This window comes from Anoplolepis gracilipes, chromosome 9, assembly GCF_047496725.1.
Source record: "Anoplolepis gracilipes chromosome 9, ASM4749672v1, whole genome shotgun sequence".
NCBI lineage: Eukaryota > Metazoa > Arthropoda > Insecta > Hymenoptera > Formicidae > Anoplolepis > Anoplolepis gracilipes.
In genome coordinates, this window is record NC_132978.1 from 1,450,845 (window position 1) to 1,465,519 (window position 14,675).

The following is a 14,675-nucleotide window of genomic DNA, read 5'->3' on the forward strand; positions in this document are numbered from 1 at the left end:
TTTCTCCTGTTGGTCGGGAACTTTCGCGGAGAATGCCGGGCAGAAAAGAGGAACTTGCGGCATGAAATTCGCGAACGGACTGAATTCTAATTATCCCGGCGTTTCTTTTGCGCGTTTTTTCACGTTTTTTTTTTTTTTTTTTTTTTTTTTTCTTTCTCTTTCGCCGCTTTCGCCAGATCGTGTCGTCCTTCGTTATGCGCTACCGCATATTGCAAAAACTCTGGATTCTTAGAAAGAAACGGAAGTAATGGCCGAAGCGAAGTGGAAATCAAAAAAGCGAGCGTCTATGTGCTTTGGTTCTGCGAATCGTGCTTATGAATAGTACGTGATTGCCATTGAAATACCTTCCTTGTTGTGTAAACGACAAATTATTTGATATTAAATTAACTTTCTGATATAGATGGAAAATTCTTTCAGATTTTTGCCTCAAATGTAAAGTAGAGTAAATGATAATGTTATTGAGATTATAAGACGAATTTTATTTATAAATACGAAGACTGAAAAATAAGAATTTTAACTTAACAAAGTTTGATGCTTCTAATTTTTCTTGATTGTAAATTCCTTAGCAAAGTTGAAGCGTTTTATTAATTCAAATTTAATTGCGACGTTCTTTTATTATTATTATTATTATTATTATTATTATTATTATTATTATTATTATTATTATATTACAATATTTAATTTATATATGTATAAAGTAGACGAATTTATTGAACATAAATTACTTAATTTTTTTTTTATGTTTATGTTAGCGATATCAAATTTGTGATAATCATTTTTTGCAGTGAAACCGCTGAAAGTGGAAATTTTGGGGAAGGACCAAATCCTATCGGCAGGGAAGATGTATGACGTGAAATGTCAGAGCATCGGTTCAAAACCGGCGGCGGTCCTGACCTGGTGGAAGTCCTCGAAGCAGCTGAAGGGGCTCAAGAAAAACGTAAGTAACACCAAGAACCTTCTTCCTTGCGTTACGCGAGGCAAAAACGTGCCACGCTCGAACGAACCGCGTTGCTGCTTCGCGCTTAATTGCATCCTCCCCACTTAACCACTGTTTCGAGATACGAGAAACGGTCTTTTTTCTCTCTCTCTCTCTCTCTCTTTCTCTCTCTCTCGATTACACAACTTTACTCCACTTTATTACGTAGACTAACCTGAGTCTCTAACTCTTTCTATCTAATGATATGAACCACTTTATTTAAGTACAAATATTTTTTGTAACGGTGAGACAAATGAATTCTCGCTGATCTAATATTCTGATCGTAAAGATAAAAATATTATTTCAAAGCTTTGTTGATTCAATTGAAGAAGAACAATATTATTCTGCTTAAAAATGTAGATCTTAATTGATATTTGTAATTATTATTTTATTTTAGGTGTGTTTATTATTCTTTATATAACAAACAGGTAATTCATTTTATCAACATGTTACTTAAACACACAGAGGTTTTCATAATGAAAAAACGAGCGAAGCAAACGAACATTATTATCGCTATTGTTTTAATAAAAAAAATGTCTGTTATTACGGCAGAGTATTGATAATTTACTTGAAGGTTATTATTATTTTATTTCATAATACTCAGATTTCAATCAAAAACTTAATTTTTGCTTGTTTTCTATTTTATACCCCGCTCTTGTATTACCTTCATGTACAACTGATTCATTCGCGTTGCAATTTATTTTATCATTTTGTCTCGAAATTGAAATCTTTGCCAGCGCCGTCGCGCACGAGCGGATCGGAAATCGCGCAGTTTCTCGATCGCGATAACACACATTCCTCCCATAATATCAATCACACGAGAGAGCTCATTCGCGGCGCTCGCCAAATCGACACGCGAAAAATCCGTCTCGCCTGCGATTAAATGAAAGAATAATAGAAAAGAGCGTGTACGAAATAACGGCGGAAATGACGACGTTGGCGGAAGATGATGTGCCACAGCGATCTTCGTCGCGAAATTGACGGAGAACCGCTTCCAGCAAATCGATTCTCGTTGCGCTCTGCAGCTCCGCGCGGCGCGACGGAGTGAAAATAAAAATGACAGTGCCTCGATACACGAAATACTGCTGGGAGCCCTTCGCCTACGACGTAAATGGAAACCCGTAGAAATAAATTCACCTTTATTTCGCGCAATTTCCACCCTTCCTTCATCCGCCTTTCTATCTCGCTTGCATCCAGTTTTCTTATTTGTAATTTTCTTTCTTTACTTTCTATACTTTTTGTATCTTGATCCGATTCAATGTCTACTTTGGAAGTTTCTCCGTTAATTGAGAAGCTCAGATCAAAAAGAAAGATTTATTTTAAGGTATCTAAAAGTGCGGTGAAAAAAAGTTGTACAAGTGCATCATTTGATGCAGGTCTAAAGTAACAGAGGATATATGGATGAGACTGCAAAAATATATGACTAGCGTTGAAGATGAAATTTACTTTATAACTGCAAGCAGAAAAAGCGAGCCGTCGCGAGTAATCGTGGCGCAGTACAAACCTATTTTTTTTTTAAGACAAGAAAATCCATATTTGTACACAGAAAAAAACTTTCATCTATATTTTTGACATATTTACATATATTATTTTATTCATAGAATTTTATTTTACCTACGTATTACGATACAATCTATAAAAAAAAAAAAATAAGTATAATTTAAGTAAGATTTATTTCTCATTATTTGTCTCATTTTGAGAAGTAGATACATTAACGACGTATTTTTTAATATCGCTTGCAAAAAACAAAATCATACAACTATTCACTCTCGCTGGAGAGTGCTTACGAAAAATTCATGTAACGAGTTTAATGACAAAAAGCTCGTTCGACTTTTATACATGACGCTACCAAAGAGATTAAACATCACGCGTCATCATCCCGATATAAAATTCACCCTATTTTTCCTTCCCTCTTACTTCCCTCCTCAAGAGTGGAAAGACGATGTCTACATAAATGGTTTTCCGGCTGAACCTGACGAGGTTGTTTCTTTGGGACGATTAAATGGGGAGATTGGACGCGCCCCCTTGTTCCTCGCTGTATTTACCCCCCGCGATAATTTGGAATTGCACCTCCAGGCTATATCTGGTATCATCTATGTCAGCGATTCTCAACCGGTAACTTGCGAAGGCTCTTTCTCGAGAACTTGTAATTAAAAGTTCTATAATAATGTTCGTCTCAATCAAAACTTTTTCTTTATATATATATATATATATATATATATATATATTTATTTTTTTATAGATGTGTAGATTTTTTTAGATATGCTATACGCAATAATTAAAATTGTTATATAATAAACCACATAAGTATATTATATTATATGTCATACTTTAAAATATGTATATATGTGTAGAACTTTGATTAACGCTTTACATACATATGTTCTAAGGATTAACATAAATGCTAAATTTATGACTCTGCTATTTTTAAGAATTTATTAAAATAATAAGTACAATTATTACAATTATTGATTAATAAAATCTCTAATAAATAAAATTACTAAATAAAATTTTGTTAGGTAAAAGGTACAGCTGACGTAATCTTTACAGAGAGAATAAATATTACGACCAATTCAATATGCGATATTATATCAAGATAAAATAACTGCGTAAGATCACGACGACTGATAATTTCGTTAACACTTACTTGCTCTCGTTTTGTAATAATAATTCGTTGTACAAGCGATAGCAAGAAATAATCGATTTCCATTAATAAAAGATCTCAGCGAGCAAGTACAGCGAAATGTTTTACGTCGTAAATTGAATTCAAAAGTTTCGCTCGCAAAAAATCACGGACGAATTTCAAACTGTTGCAGAACAACATGATGTTCGCTGGAAATGATTTGCACCGCTATCCCGCGAACAGTAATAACACGCTCGGACCATCCGATAATTAATTGGATCATGGGAACTGTCCGTTCGATAATCACGATAAGTCCTTCCAGGAGATATTACCTCGCGCGCTGATGATTATTTTCAACGGAATATTTTTCTCTCTTCTCATTACACGTCCCAGTTTTTGACATTATGAGCCTGATAATAGCGTTTGCTACGATTGCGGAATTATAACGCAGATTTAATATGAAGAACGCTTCTATGTTAGCTCTATAATCTGAAAAGAAAATAAGAATTTTTGCCAAAAATATAATTGCCATTTTCTACATTAATTTTTCTTAGAATAAATATTTTTTTTTTTTGAGAATCTTTATATAAAACTTTATATAATTTAAGTCAAAATTAAATCTAAATTTATTGTATTAATATTTTAATATTAAAGCAGTTTCTCTTAGTTTGCCTTTTAATATTTATATAGTTTGTAGGTTCACTGACCGGATTAAACCAATTATAAATATTCTTTCATAATTCGTACTATTGATTTTGTATTTTATATTGTTATACTTCCGTTGCTACGATATAATCGAGGATGCGAGAAAGCAATATAAACGAGAAACGCGATGGCATCGAAAAAAATTATCACGCATCTCTGAAAGTATGACAATATAAAATTAATGATGAGAATTATGGAAGAATGTTTATAATTGGTTTAATCCAGTCAATGAAACTACAAATTATATAAATAAAAATGTTATTAAAAGTTAACCTCAATTGATAAAAAAAGAATGATTCCCTAGAAAAAAATACCCATTCGACAAAGCGACAGGCATGGTAGTATGCCAGCGACAGGCGGATCGTAATTCTCGACGTGTTCTGTCTTACATATAATCGTAGAGATCGTTTTTCGTGCCGGTTGGCATAACTTCAAGCCACTCACCAGAGATCAGGATAATAATTCGTACCGATTTGCTTTCCTTTGAATTTGATCTGACGCAGCCAAAATCAAGCGTGAATCGATCGATATCGAAAAAGATGTATGTACTATATGAAATGCAAATTTTGTTTGTTCACGTTATGCGTTTTTTGTCAAAAACATGTTATTATATTAAATATTGTCAAAATATATTATTTAATGTGCTTTTATCATTAATATTCCATCAATATAATAATATATTTTTAAGTTTTAATGCTATTGATAATATATTTTTATTAATATTAATTTATTAATATACATGTATATATATGCACGCTAACACAATGAACTATAAAATATTTTTCTGCTTAATCGGAATCGCGATAAATCCTGTCAGAACTTTGATGATTCTCCATTGAAATGAGAATAATGGCAATTCCATCGTTTACGATTCATTCTCGCACAATCGATTAATTTCAGGTTCAATTACTTTTGAAAGACATACACATTCATTCAGCGCACGCCGAAGAGTTTCGCGAATAAAAAAGCACTGAAAGGCTCTTTTATCAGGGATAGGAATTAAGTGCAAGAGCTTATTACATTCGAGAAGACCGTTTATCTAATTGGCACCGTATGACCTGTCAGCCATAGCTTTGATGATTTTTTTTTTTTTCTATTACTTGATTCTTCACGTTTTTCTTATCGTTTCATGAAAATTGAGTTATTCGATGCTCACGCAAATATATTCCATGCCTAACTTTTATAGTAGCAATTTTTTTGATGGTATAAGACTAAAAAAATATTTTTAGATATAGTGTCATTTTTATCGCAAACGATCTTTATATAGACGGTTCGCAAAGAATGCATACCGTTTGGACATTCCGTTGTTATATGCATTTTTAATTCATTATACTGCTTTCTAAAACTCTTCTTAAAACGGATATTGAGATAACGAGTCGGCAAAATCCTCGAGATTAAACAGAAAGATGAATAATCACAGAAAAAATTTCTTGAATGTCGACTAAACTGCTTCGCGAAAAAAATCGCTATCATCTTATAAATCCAGCTCTCCGTCAGAAGACGAAGCTAAAGTCCTAACGTCTTTGAGCCTTTCCTGAGGGAGATGCTACAACAAAAGTATCTCACGCAGATATTTTTTGGAACCTGAGTAGCTTAGGTTTGTGCGATGCTTTGAAAATCGATAGGCAGTTGATAGTTGTAACCGGCTAAAAAATCTCGCAAAAACATGTCTTTCTCCGTAAAAATAATAATATACTCTGAGAAAAGTCAGCATTGAGAATATAAGAAATATTATTGCGAGGCACTCATGAAGGCTTATTCTATCTCGCCCTAAGGATTGGATTCCCCGCATATGAGCCGAAACGTATTTTCCTCTCGATTATGTCGACAGAAGGGCAGAGAGTATATTTACGTAGAGGGACAATGAACCCCGAGGGGTCTTTTATAAAGACTTCTAACAGCGCTTTCAGATCAAGAATGTATATAGAATACCCTACACGCGCCGCGTAAACTTTAACTATCATTGTTTGATGAAACAAGTCGCTTTTTGTTTAATAAAAATTTTATTTTACATCTCTGTTTTATACCTCGGAAGATTTTATTTGAATTTTTTTCAGATTAAATATTTCTTGGCAAGTAAAATTTAGATTAAATTCATCTGAATTTAAAACCGAGTTTCTAAAAAAATGGCCTCAATGGTTTAGTGTCAAAACACTTTCTCTTGACTTTTTAATATTTATAACTGAAAGATAATGTACAGAATATCTAACTAGCATATATATACTCAAACTACTTTAATTAAAACCAGGATGTTATTTTAATGTAGAATAGTCGGTGTGCCGATTGCTTTGTCGTAAAAAAAAAATTCTCTCTATCTCATAGCCCGTCGTGTTCCAACGAAATTAGCACGACAAGATATGAAAGCGACCATTCAGTATAACAAAATGGATTCCATAGAATCGTGAAAGAAAATTCGAGACAAAGCGACTATGTGCACACGGTAAAAAATTTTGTGTTAAATTTAGCACATAAATCGAGAAATCGTGTCCCAATTTAGCCACTCTAATTTTAATGTTAATTTAACAGAAGGTAAATATGTAAACAAATAACATAAATAATATAAAAAATTAACACAAAAATATGAATTAGTGTAAGATTTACTTGTTAATTGTGTTGTTTTAACTCTTAGAAACGGTGAATATTAACTCAATGCAGAAAAGTTAAAATAACATAACAACTGTATGTTATATTAACATGAGAGTATGTTAATTAACAATTTAACACAAAAATTTCTACACAAGAAAATTTCAACAAAAATACAAAATGTTTTTTACCGTCCATGATTATAACACTCATTCCAACAAAATATTGGTGCATTTTTAGATTATTTATTAAAAGAATATATTATAATCGTTGATAAATTTTACTAATTTTTATATAGTAATGTATATTATTATTAGGAAATGTTGTATGTTTCAAAAAAATTCAAAAATTAATGTATCTAGTAATGATTAATGGATATTTCTATTAAATTGAATTTATATTAAATTGGATTTAATAATAAAAGCTATGTATGATAAAAATGATTATTAGTTTACTTTTAGTAAAATTTTCACGGACTATTAATACTTTTTCTCATTATTGAATATCACAATTATCGATATTATTTTATACTTTACAATATCAGTATCGATTTGTGATAATTGAAGGAAAAAAAACGTATACCATACAAATTAATAAAAGTCGATGGAATAATTAATACGTTATTAAAAAAAAAAAAGATATTATACAGAGAATTCCAGGATTTTGCGCTCACCTTTATGATTTTCTATCTTATCGATACTCGGGCGACATAATATAATATAATAAAGTTATAAAGGATATGTAAATTGATGTGATGTAAAAAGCACAAGATATCGTGAGCATTTTAAAACTTTTCGAAACGCTTTGACATTTTGCCAGGTGATCGGAAAATTTTCGGATGTTGTTGAAATTAATAAATCATCGGTTATGTCAGAATCTTGTCTGCACCGATGAATGCCCCGCTCGACTGGGAAAATTTTCATTAAACGGCCGATCGTTAAATAACACGCTGCGCAATATTGGTAAAAGAAAATATATACGTAAAGGTAAATGGGGGAGGAGGAGTGAAGGGAAGAACGTGCGATAGGCTACGATAATTTATCGGTGCGTCGATGCACCGGCGCGACTGAATTAATAGTTTCATGGGGATGACAGACAGCTTGATAATAATTTATCGGCGCGTTCGTGTAATTGCGATCGCGGGCCATCTGAGGGAGAGTGACGTATCGCATCGGATTGATCAGCATCATCAATAACCGTCGCCGACGAATGTGTTGTATAATGATGCTTGAGGAAGTGTAGCTTCGCTAAAATCGGTCCGCATGAATTGCGGCCAGGGTTTGTGTGCATTTACTAAACATGTTTGTCGACACACGTCCGATCACTGGCTAGGACAACCGTATGTTTTGGATAATTAATGACGAAATCATAGAATCATGATCGCCTGATAGAAATATTTGTTCATGCCTCTTGCTCGTTTTTAGACTTAATTGTCAATTAGATGCGCGATCTGAATGTTGCTGATCTTATCGCGTTTCAATGTATCAAATAATTTGTGTGGAATTTAGATAATTTTAGAGATTCTTGCAAATTATGATCAGAAAAAAAATAGAATTTCATGAAGAAAAATATCTTACGCATCAAAATTAACAATATAATCAATTATTATAATACTTCTAGTACATTATGAATATTTTGTAATATATTGTTAACAAAATAAGAATCACATATACCTATATCTACATGTAAATTTTTTTTATGTCAAACGTTAATTCAACTTTGATCGCGTGAAAACATTGTGTTGCACAAACTTATCTGTTACTTGTTAAACTTATTTGTTAAAGATATAAAAAAAAAACATGAAATTCTTTGCTCGTACTTTATTTTCTAGTTGAAAATTATTGAAAAAAAATATATAAAATATAGATTATTGTATTAATTGTAACGTTCTTATATAATCAAACAAATCTCAAGGGGGATGTTGAATTTATCCGAATAAAATGGCTAAACACACTGCTCTTTCTTTCTTTTTGAGATTGATAACCAGCATTCGCACGTCGTTTTAAGGGAATTACTCCGTGTTTAATCAGACATCGTCGGTTCTTAAGATGAAGCCTTAGTCGTTAATGACAACGACGATGATGGCCCAGATAGCGACGTCTAATTCGTGGAATCCATTAGTTGAGCGAAAGAGCTCTTGCGGCCAGTCATTCCTTACGCGCGTTTGATCGAGAGAGAAAGAGAGAGAGAGAGGGAGGAGATAATAGATACGCAGTTATCTATGCTGACAGACAAGAAAAGGGATAAAATCTAGACAAATGTGGATAAAGGTTGATTCATATTTGATATTGTATTATTCACTTTTGTGACAATTCTTCTTATTCGGTATATTTTTGTAAACATATTTATCGCTTATGATAAAATTGAGAAGTTGTCACGATAAAACTAAATTATTGTAAATTACAAAATTTTTACATTCACCATTTAAATACTTTTTATTAGTGTATCGATGCCTGCATATCTATACTTACAAACTAATTTCATCTACGTGTATATATATATATATATATATATATATATATATATATATATATATATTGAATGCGGACGACAACGGATACATTTTCCATTAAAAGATATTATCGTTTATGCTACCGCGAATATAAATTGACCTAAAAGTATTTCTTGAGGCCTGCGAGCGCGCACTTAGCTCTCATGTAAATTAACCTGTTCGAGGATATAAACATGGCATACACCCATTAAATACATTATCAAGGTAGAAGAGAGCTACATCATAAAAAATTTATGAAAGATATAAATCTGCACGAACCATCTTATTCTTTTAAATCTTTTTTTAATGGTCAATTTTTAAAACAAAACTTACTGTTTCATAATTTTTTAATTTTCAAAATAAATATTTCGAAAGTTCGTGAATTTCAAAATTTTGTTGAATTATTATATTTGAGATTGATCTAAAAAGTATTTTTCAATTGCGAATAACATTTAAGAAATTAAATATTTTTTAAAAAGAAAGAAAATTACTTAAGGAGGATCAGTTGCGTCAAAAGTTAATAAACTAATACGTTTCGATATTTGTTCATGAATTTGATGTTACACAAAGCACTTTTAACACTTTAAAATATAAAATTAATAATTAATTTGTAAGTTAAAGTAAAGAATTGCCTTGTAGAATTAAAATTTTTATTTTCATGAATTTTGTGAACAGTCATATAAAAAAGTTAATTCTATATAAGATAATATTTACTATTTTGAGATAAATTATATTCTGCAAATTTTTTTATTCTTTTTCAAAATTTTTATTCATAAATTAATTATTAATTTTATTTTTAAAAGGTTAAAAAACACATTGCGCAAAAATGTAAAAATTTATGAATCTCGAAATGTATTAAATTTATTATTTTATTACTTTTGACATAACTGATCCGTTTAGTTTCTTCTTAACATGGAAGTCATTGTAAGCGTTAACTTTAAACGAATGCAAGCTGGAAAAGGAACTTGGTCTAACAGCAAGCAGCTGCAAACGACTTATGTAATCGCGTTTTGTAGGTTACATCTTACAAAGTAAAAGTAAAAGACGTGCAAAAGTAAGTTCCCGACACACATTTTATTATATGACAGTCTCCACCGAGCAAATGCATTTGCATAAACGTCAGTACTCTTTTCATCTATTTCATCTGCACGGTTTGAACTTCACTGGACCATAAGGTCGACTTTGCGCTCGAGTTGTACTACTGGATTAAGGTGGACGACACGTAAAACGCGATCTCTCAGTCGTATTATTTTTACGGGATGCTGAGCCCGTCGTGAAAGAGTACGGGACACTTTGTGTAATCCAGTTTGGGTCAACCTTTAATTCCGGTTGACATATTTCGGACGTACTGTTTTTATTTAGCCGTACGGAGCAAATTAATTCTATTAACGAGATACGCTTATATCTCGTCGATAATCTTGTTTTTATAGAACTCGCTTGTTGAAAATAATATTTTTAAAGAAAGAAAAAGAGATTTGAATGAGTTAAAAAAATTATAAATGTTTATTATAAACAAAAGACATAAAATTATATTTATAAGTGAAAGATTGGAAAAAAGTGTTGAATTGATTACTAAAAGATTTATAAGATATTTAAAGTACTAATATAAAGTTTTGAAATTGCTTTGCTTTCCAAAATTAAGCTCATTATATACAATAGTTTTATTTTTATTACATGAATTGTTTGCCAATAATGAAACGCTTAATGTTTCTCGCAGTTTATTGAATATAATATTCTTCTCTTTTAAAGCTAAGAATTATGTAAAACAGTATCAGTAAGTCGATATGTAAAATTGTTTCCAATAATCATTACATTGAAACAACTAATTCGGTTCGTGAAATTGGTTTCAATAATCGTTACACTGAGCGAGTAATTTCGGGAAAGCAACTTTTGCATACATTCTTCCTATAAGTAACTTTTTTTTTCTTTTTCAATACGTGAAAATGATGACGATCGACGGTAAACTATTCGATCCGATTTAATTTTCAGAGAGCCGATCTTTTCGTAATAATTCCCGGCAGAGAGGCACGCCTCGAATTTGTCGCAGTTTCGCGCATTATTAGTCGACGGATTTTATCACCGCGAGTTATTAGCCCCGGAGTTTTATCACGAACGACCTCGCGCGCCAGTGGAAATATACCGCGCGTTATCTCTCGCGACGAGAAATATGCGTCACGAAACGAGAGTTCCGTTTATACGACGCGCACTGTGAATTATTTTTCGACTAGTCGGAAATTTCTCATTGTAGGCGTATGGCTACCTTGCTGAAATGTTTCCATTTATGTAAAAAATTTATCGACAAGATCCTTTTGAATTTTTTAAGATACTTTTTGCTTTTCTTGTTTTTTCGTGTGTATATTTCTCTTTGCACTTTTCTTTCGAGTTTATATTTGCAAGAACTTTTGTTCCGCTTTTTTTAGTCGATCCATTAGCGGATTTATGGATACACGAATAATGGCGATCGAAGTATTTTATAATCTAGGAATATCATAGTACGATATCACTTTCAGATTAATTCTTTCAATTATTTAGTAAAGTATGAAATGTTATCTAATCGCGTTTTTCATTAATTTGTAATCTGCTTTTATTTAATTTCTAGTTCATTTTGCATAGTTCGATAAATTCACTGAATTGCACCAGCATTGCTCTTCATTTATATCGACCTTTGTCTCTAGCCGTGCAATTTTATGCGACGACGCTGACGATTACGAGGAATTAATCGGCCGCATAAATAATTTCGATATTGCGTTATTATATGGAATTTGATCATGTGCTGTCGAGCAAAGAGCGAAGAAAATTTATCAGAAATACAATTATCGTAATAGTGCATAACGCAATCTCGTTGCGCGATTCGCGAGCGAATCTGAAAAATTGTCGAGACAAATATAATAGAAGTGATATAATGATGCGCGAAAGATTATAGGAATGAAATAATAAATGCTTTACACACAAGCGCGCGCGCACACACACACACACACACACACACACACACACACACACGAAATTACAGAGAAACTGAAAAGCTTGTCTCTCTTGCCAGCCGTGGAAACTCAACATTTTTGAATATATCAAAAATCATGCGCGCGCGTGAACAAAAGACAAAATATTCGTCGCTGCACTTTTCAAATTAAAAGCTTATCCCGCGAAGCTCATTTAACGAAAAAGCACATGGAATGAAAGCGGTTTACGATTTGCGCATAGTAGAATTCATTATACGGGCTTTCTGTTAAAAGTTTCATTTGGACAGATGGATGTAATTGCGAATACTAGAACGGTATTGTGAGAATAAGTTATTTTAAGTGATAATAGCTTTAAATCAAATACCGTTCATATGAAAGAAGCCAATTTAAATACTAAAATTAAAGTTAGATTCAAAAAGTTTCGAGAATGTTTAAGTCTTGAAGATTAAGTGTAAAAAACGAAGTATAGATATGTAAAGAAAATGACTCACCTCTCCACTCACATTTTAGATTATATCGAGATGTTAAAATCTCTAAGATGTGCTTAGAAAATTATAAAGCATTCACATTTCCAACGAGAAAAAGTAATAACAATAAATCATCAAAATAATTTCAATAATTATCAGTTGATAAAAGCTTTCTTTTACATGGATATTGAAAATGTGTTTGTTTTCAAACATGTGAAAAAACTTAATCATTTTATCCATAATTTGACTGCAAAATAGTAAATAAATTATATGAAAATGTTTAAGAGCAGAATAAAAAGCTCTCGTATCTGACAACACTTTAAAAATTTTATTCTGATCCGAGGAGAAGAGTGATTTTGACGACACCGAACGACACTAAATTTTATCGAGTTCATCGCGATGATATTCAGCTGCAACTGTCGCATTTACAATACATGCTCCAACGACATGTATTGCGGCTGCTTATGACACCAATAATATAAAAGGCTTTCGATACCTGTATCTACCCATCTATCTCGTAGTCCGAACCAAGCAGGATGTTATTACTGTCTCGTCGATCAGAAAGAAAGATTGAGAGATATTCGCTGATTCACGTCTTCTTATATCGAGCTCGTCCGCTTTTAACGCGACAGGTGAAGACGAAGAAGAAAGAGCGCAACTCTTGAAAGAAACGACGCGGATTTATTTCGTTTCTTGAAAGCTCTCTCGCGAATACAACAAACGATGAACGTTCATCTTATGAGAAAAAAAGCATGCATTTCTTTATATTAAAATGAGAATAATGAGCGTAATCGCATTCTTTTGCGTTTGTTTTCGAAAAAGACAATAGAAATATTATTTTAAAAATTGTTGCCGATATTTTGGAGTAATAATACTATATTCTCAGCATTATTTGAATTTTATATATATATATATATTTTTTTTTTTTACAGTTATTTGGTATTTGTACAATGTTTACAATTCTTAAGAGTTTGAAATATTGTTTCGGTCGATGTATAACGATAAGTTTATATATTTATATATAAAATTTTATCTCTATAGAAAAAGGAGTAAAAATGTATCCTCTTTTTAAGCTATCTAACTTACTTATGATGACTGTGACAGAGGAACGTTGTTAACCGCGTGGTACCGCACAAATGTATTTAACATGTGCGACGTAGAGCCTGAAACCTTTCTTGTTCACGAGCGAATATACCAGGTAACTGAAGACACAAGCGAGTTTCCGGACGGGCGGATCCGAGTTGTGGTTTTGTGTATACACACAAACGTCCCTGTGTACACACTCAACGCTGTGTGTACGTACGCGGAAAGATGGAAGAGCTATCCCTCCCTCCCTCCCTCCCTCTCTCTCTCTCTCTCTCTCTCTCTCTCTCTCTCTCTCTCTCTCTCTCTCTCTCTGTGTGTGTGTGTGTCTCTGTTTCTACAGCTTTTCCTCTCGTCCGTGTCTCCATCAGGAAGGTAAGAAGAAGTTAATCCCGGACCCTTTCACGACGAGAACGCAACAGCGACGTAGTACAAAAGGGCGGAACACGCTACGCAAATTGCGTCTTACCTGTACAATTATGTTTCACAAACGGACTTGATCCTGTCAACATTCCATTTTTTATCTTTAAAGTACAAAGTAAATATCGATTTTAATAGGCTAAATATATGAGAGGATTACTCTAGAAATTCATATTGTTATGGAGATTTTGCGTTCGTGATCAATTTCTGACACAATAAAAAGAAATCCTTAATTAGATGACAAGACGTATGCAAAATAATAATGAAGAAATATATTATTTTTTGTGATGAAAGAGTAAACTATATTTAATTTACTTTTTAATTTATGATACTTAAAAAAATATATTTATATATTAGCTGCTTTCAC

General features: G+C 32.3%; 1 protein-coding gene across 3 annotated transcripts in view; it reads left to right on the forward strand.

Annotated features, from left to right (window-relative positions):
• Positions 1-14,675, forward strand: part of LOC140669347 (nephrin) — a 233,444-nt gene that overhangs the window by 149,565 nt on the left and 69,204 nt on the right. For all 3 annotated transcript variants that reach the window (XM_072899116.1, XM_072899114.1, XM_072899115.1), the window contains exon 7: positions 786-937. In XM_072899116.1, coding sequence (XP_072755217.1) covers positions 786-937 — 152 coding nt within the window. The remainder of the gene's footprint in view (positions 1-785; positions 938-14,675) is intronic.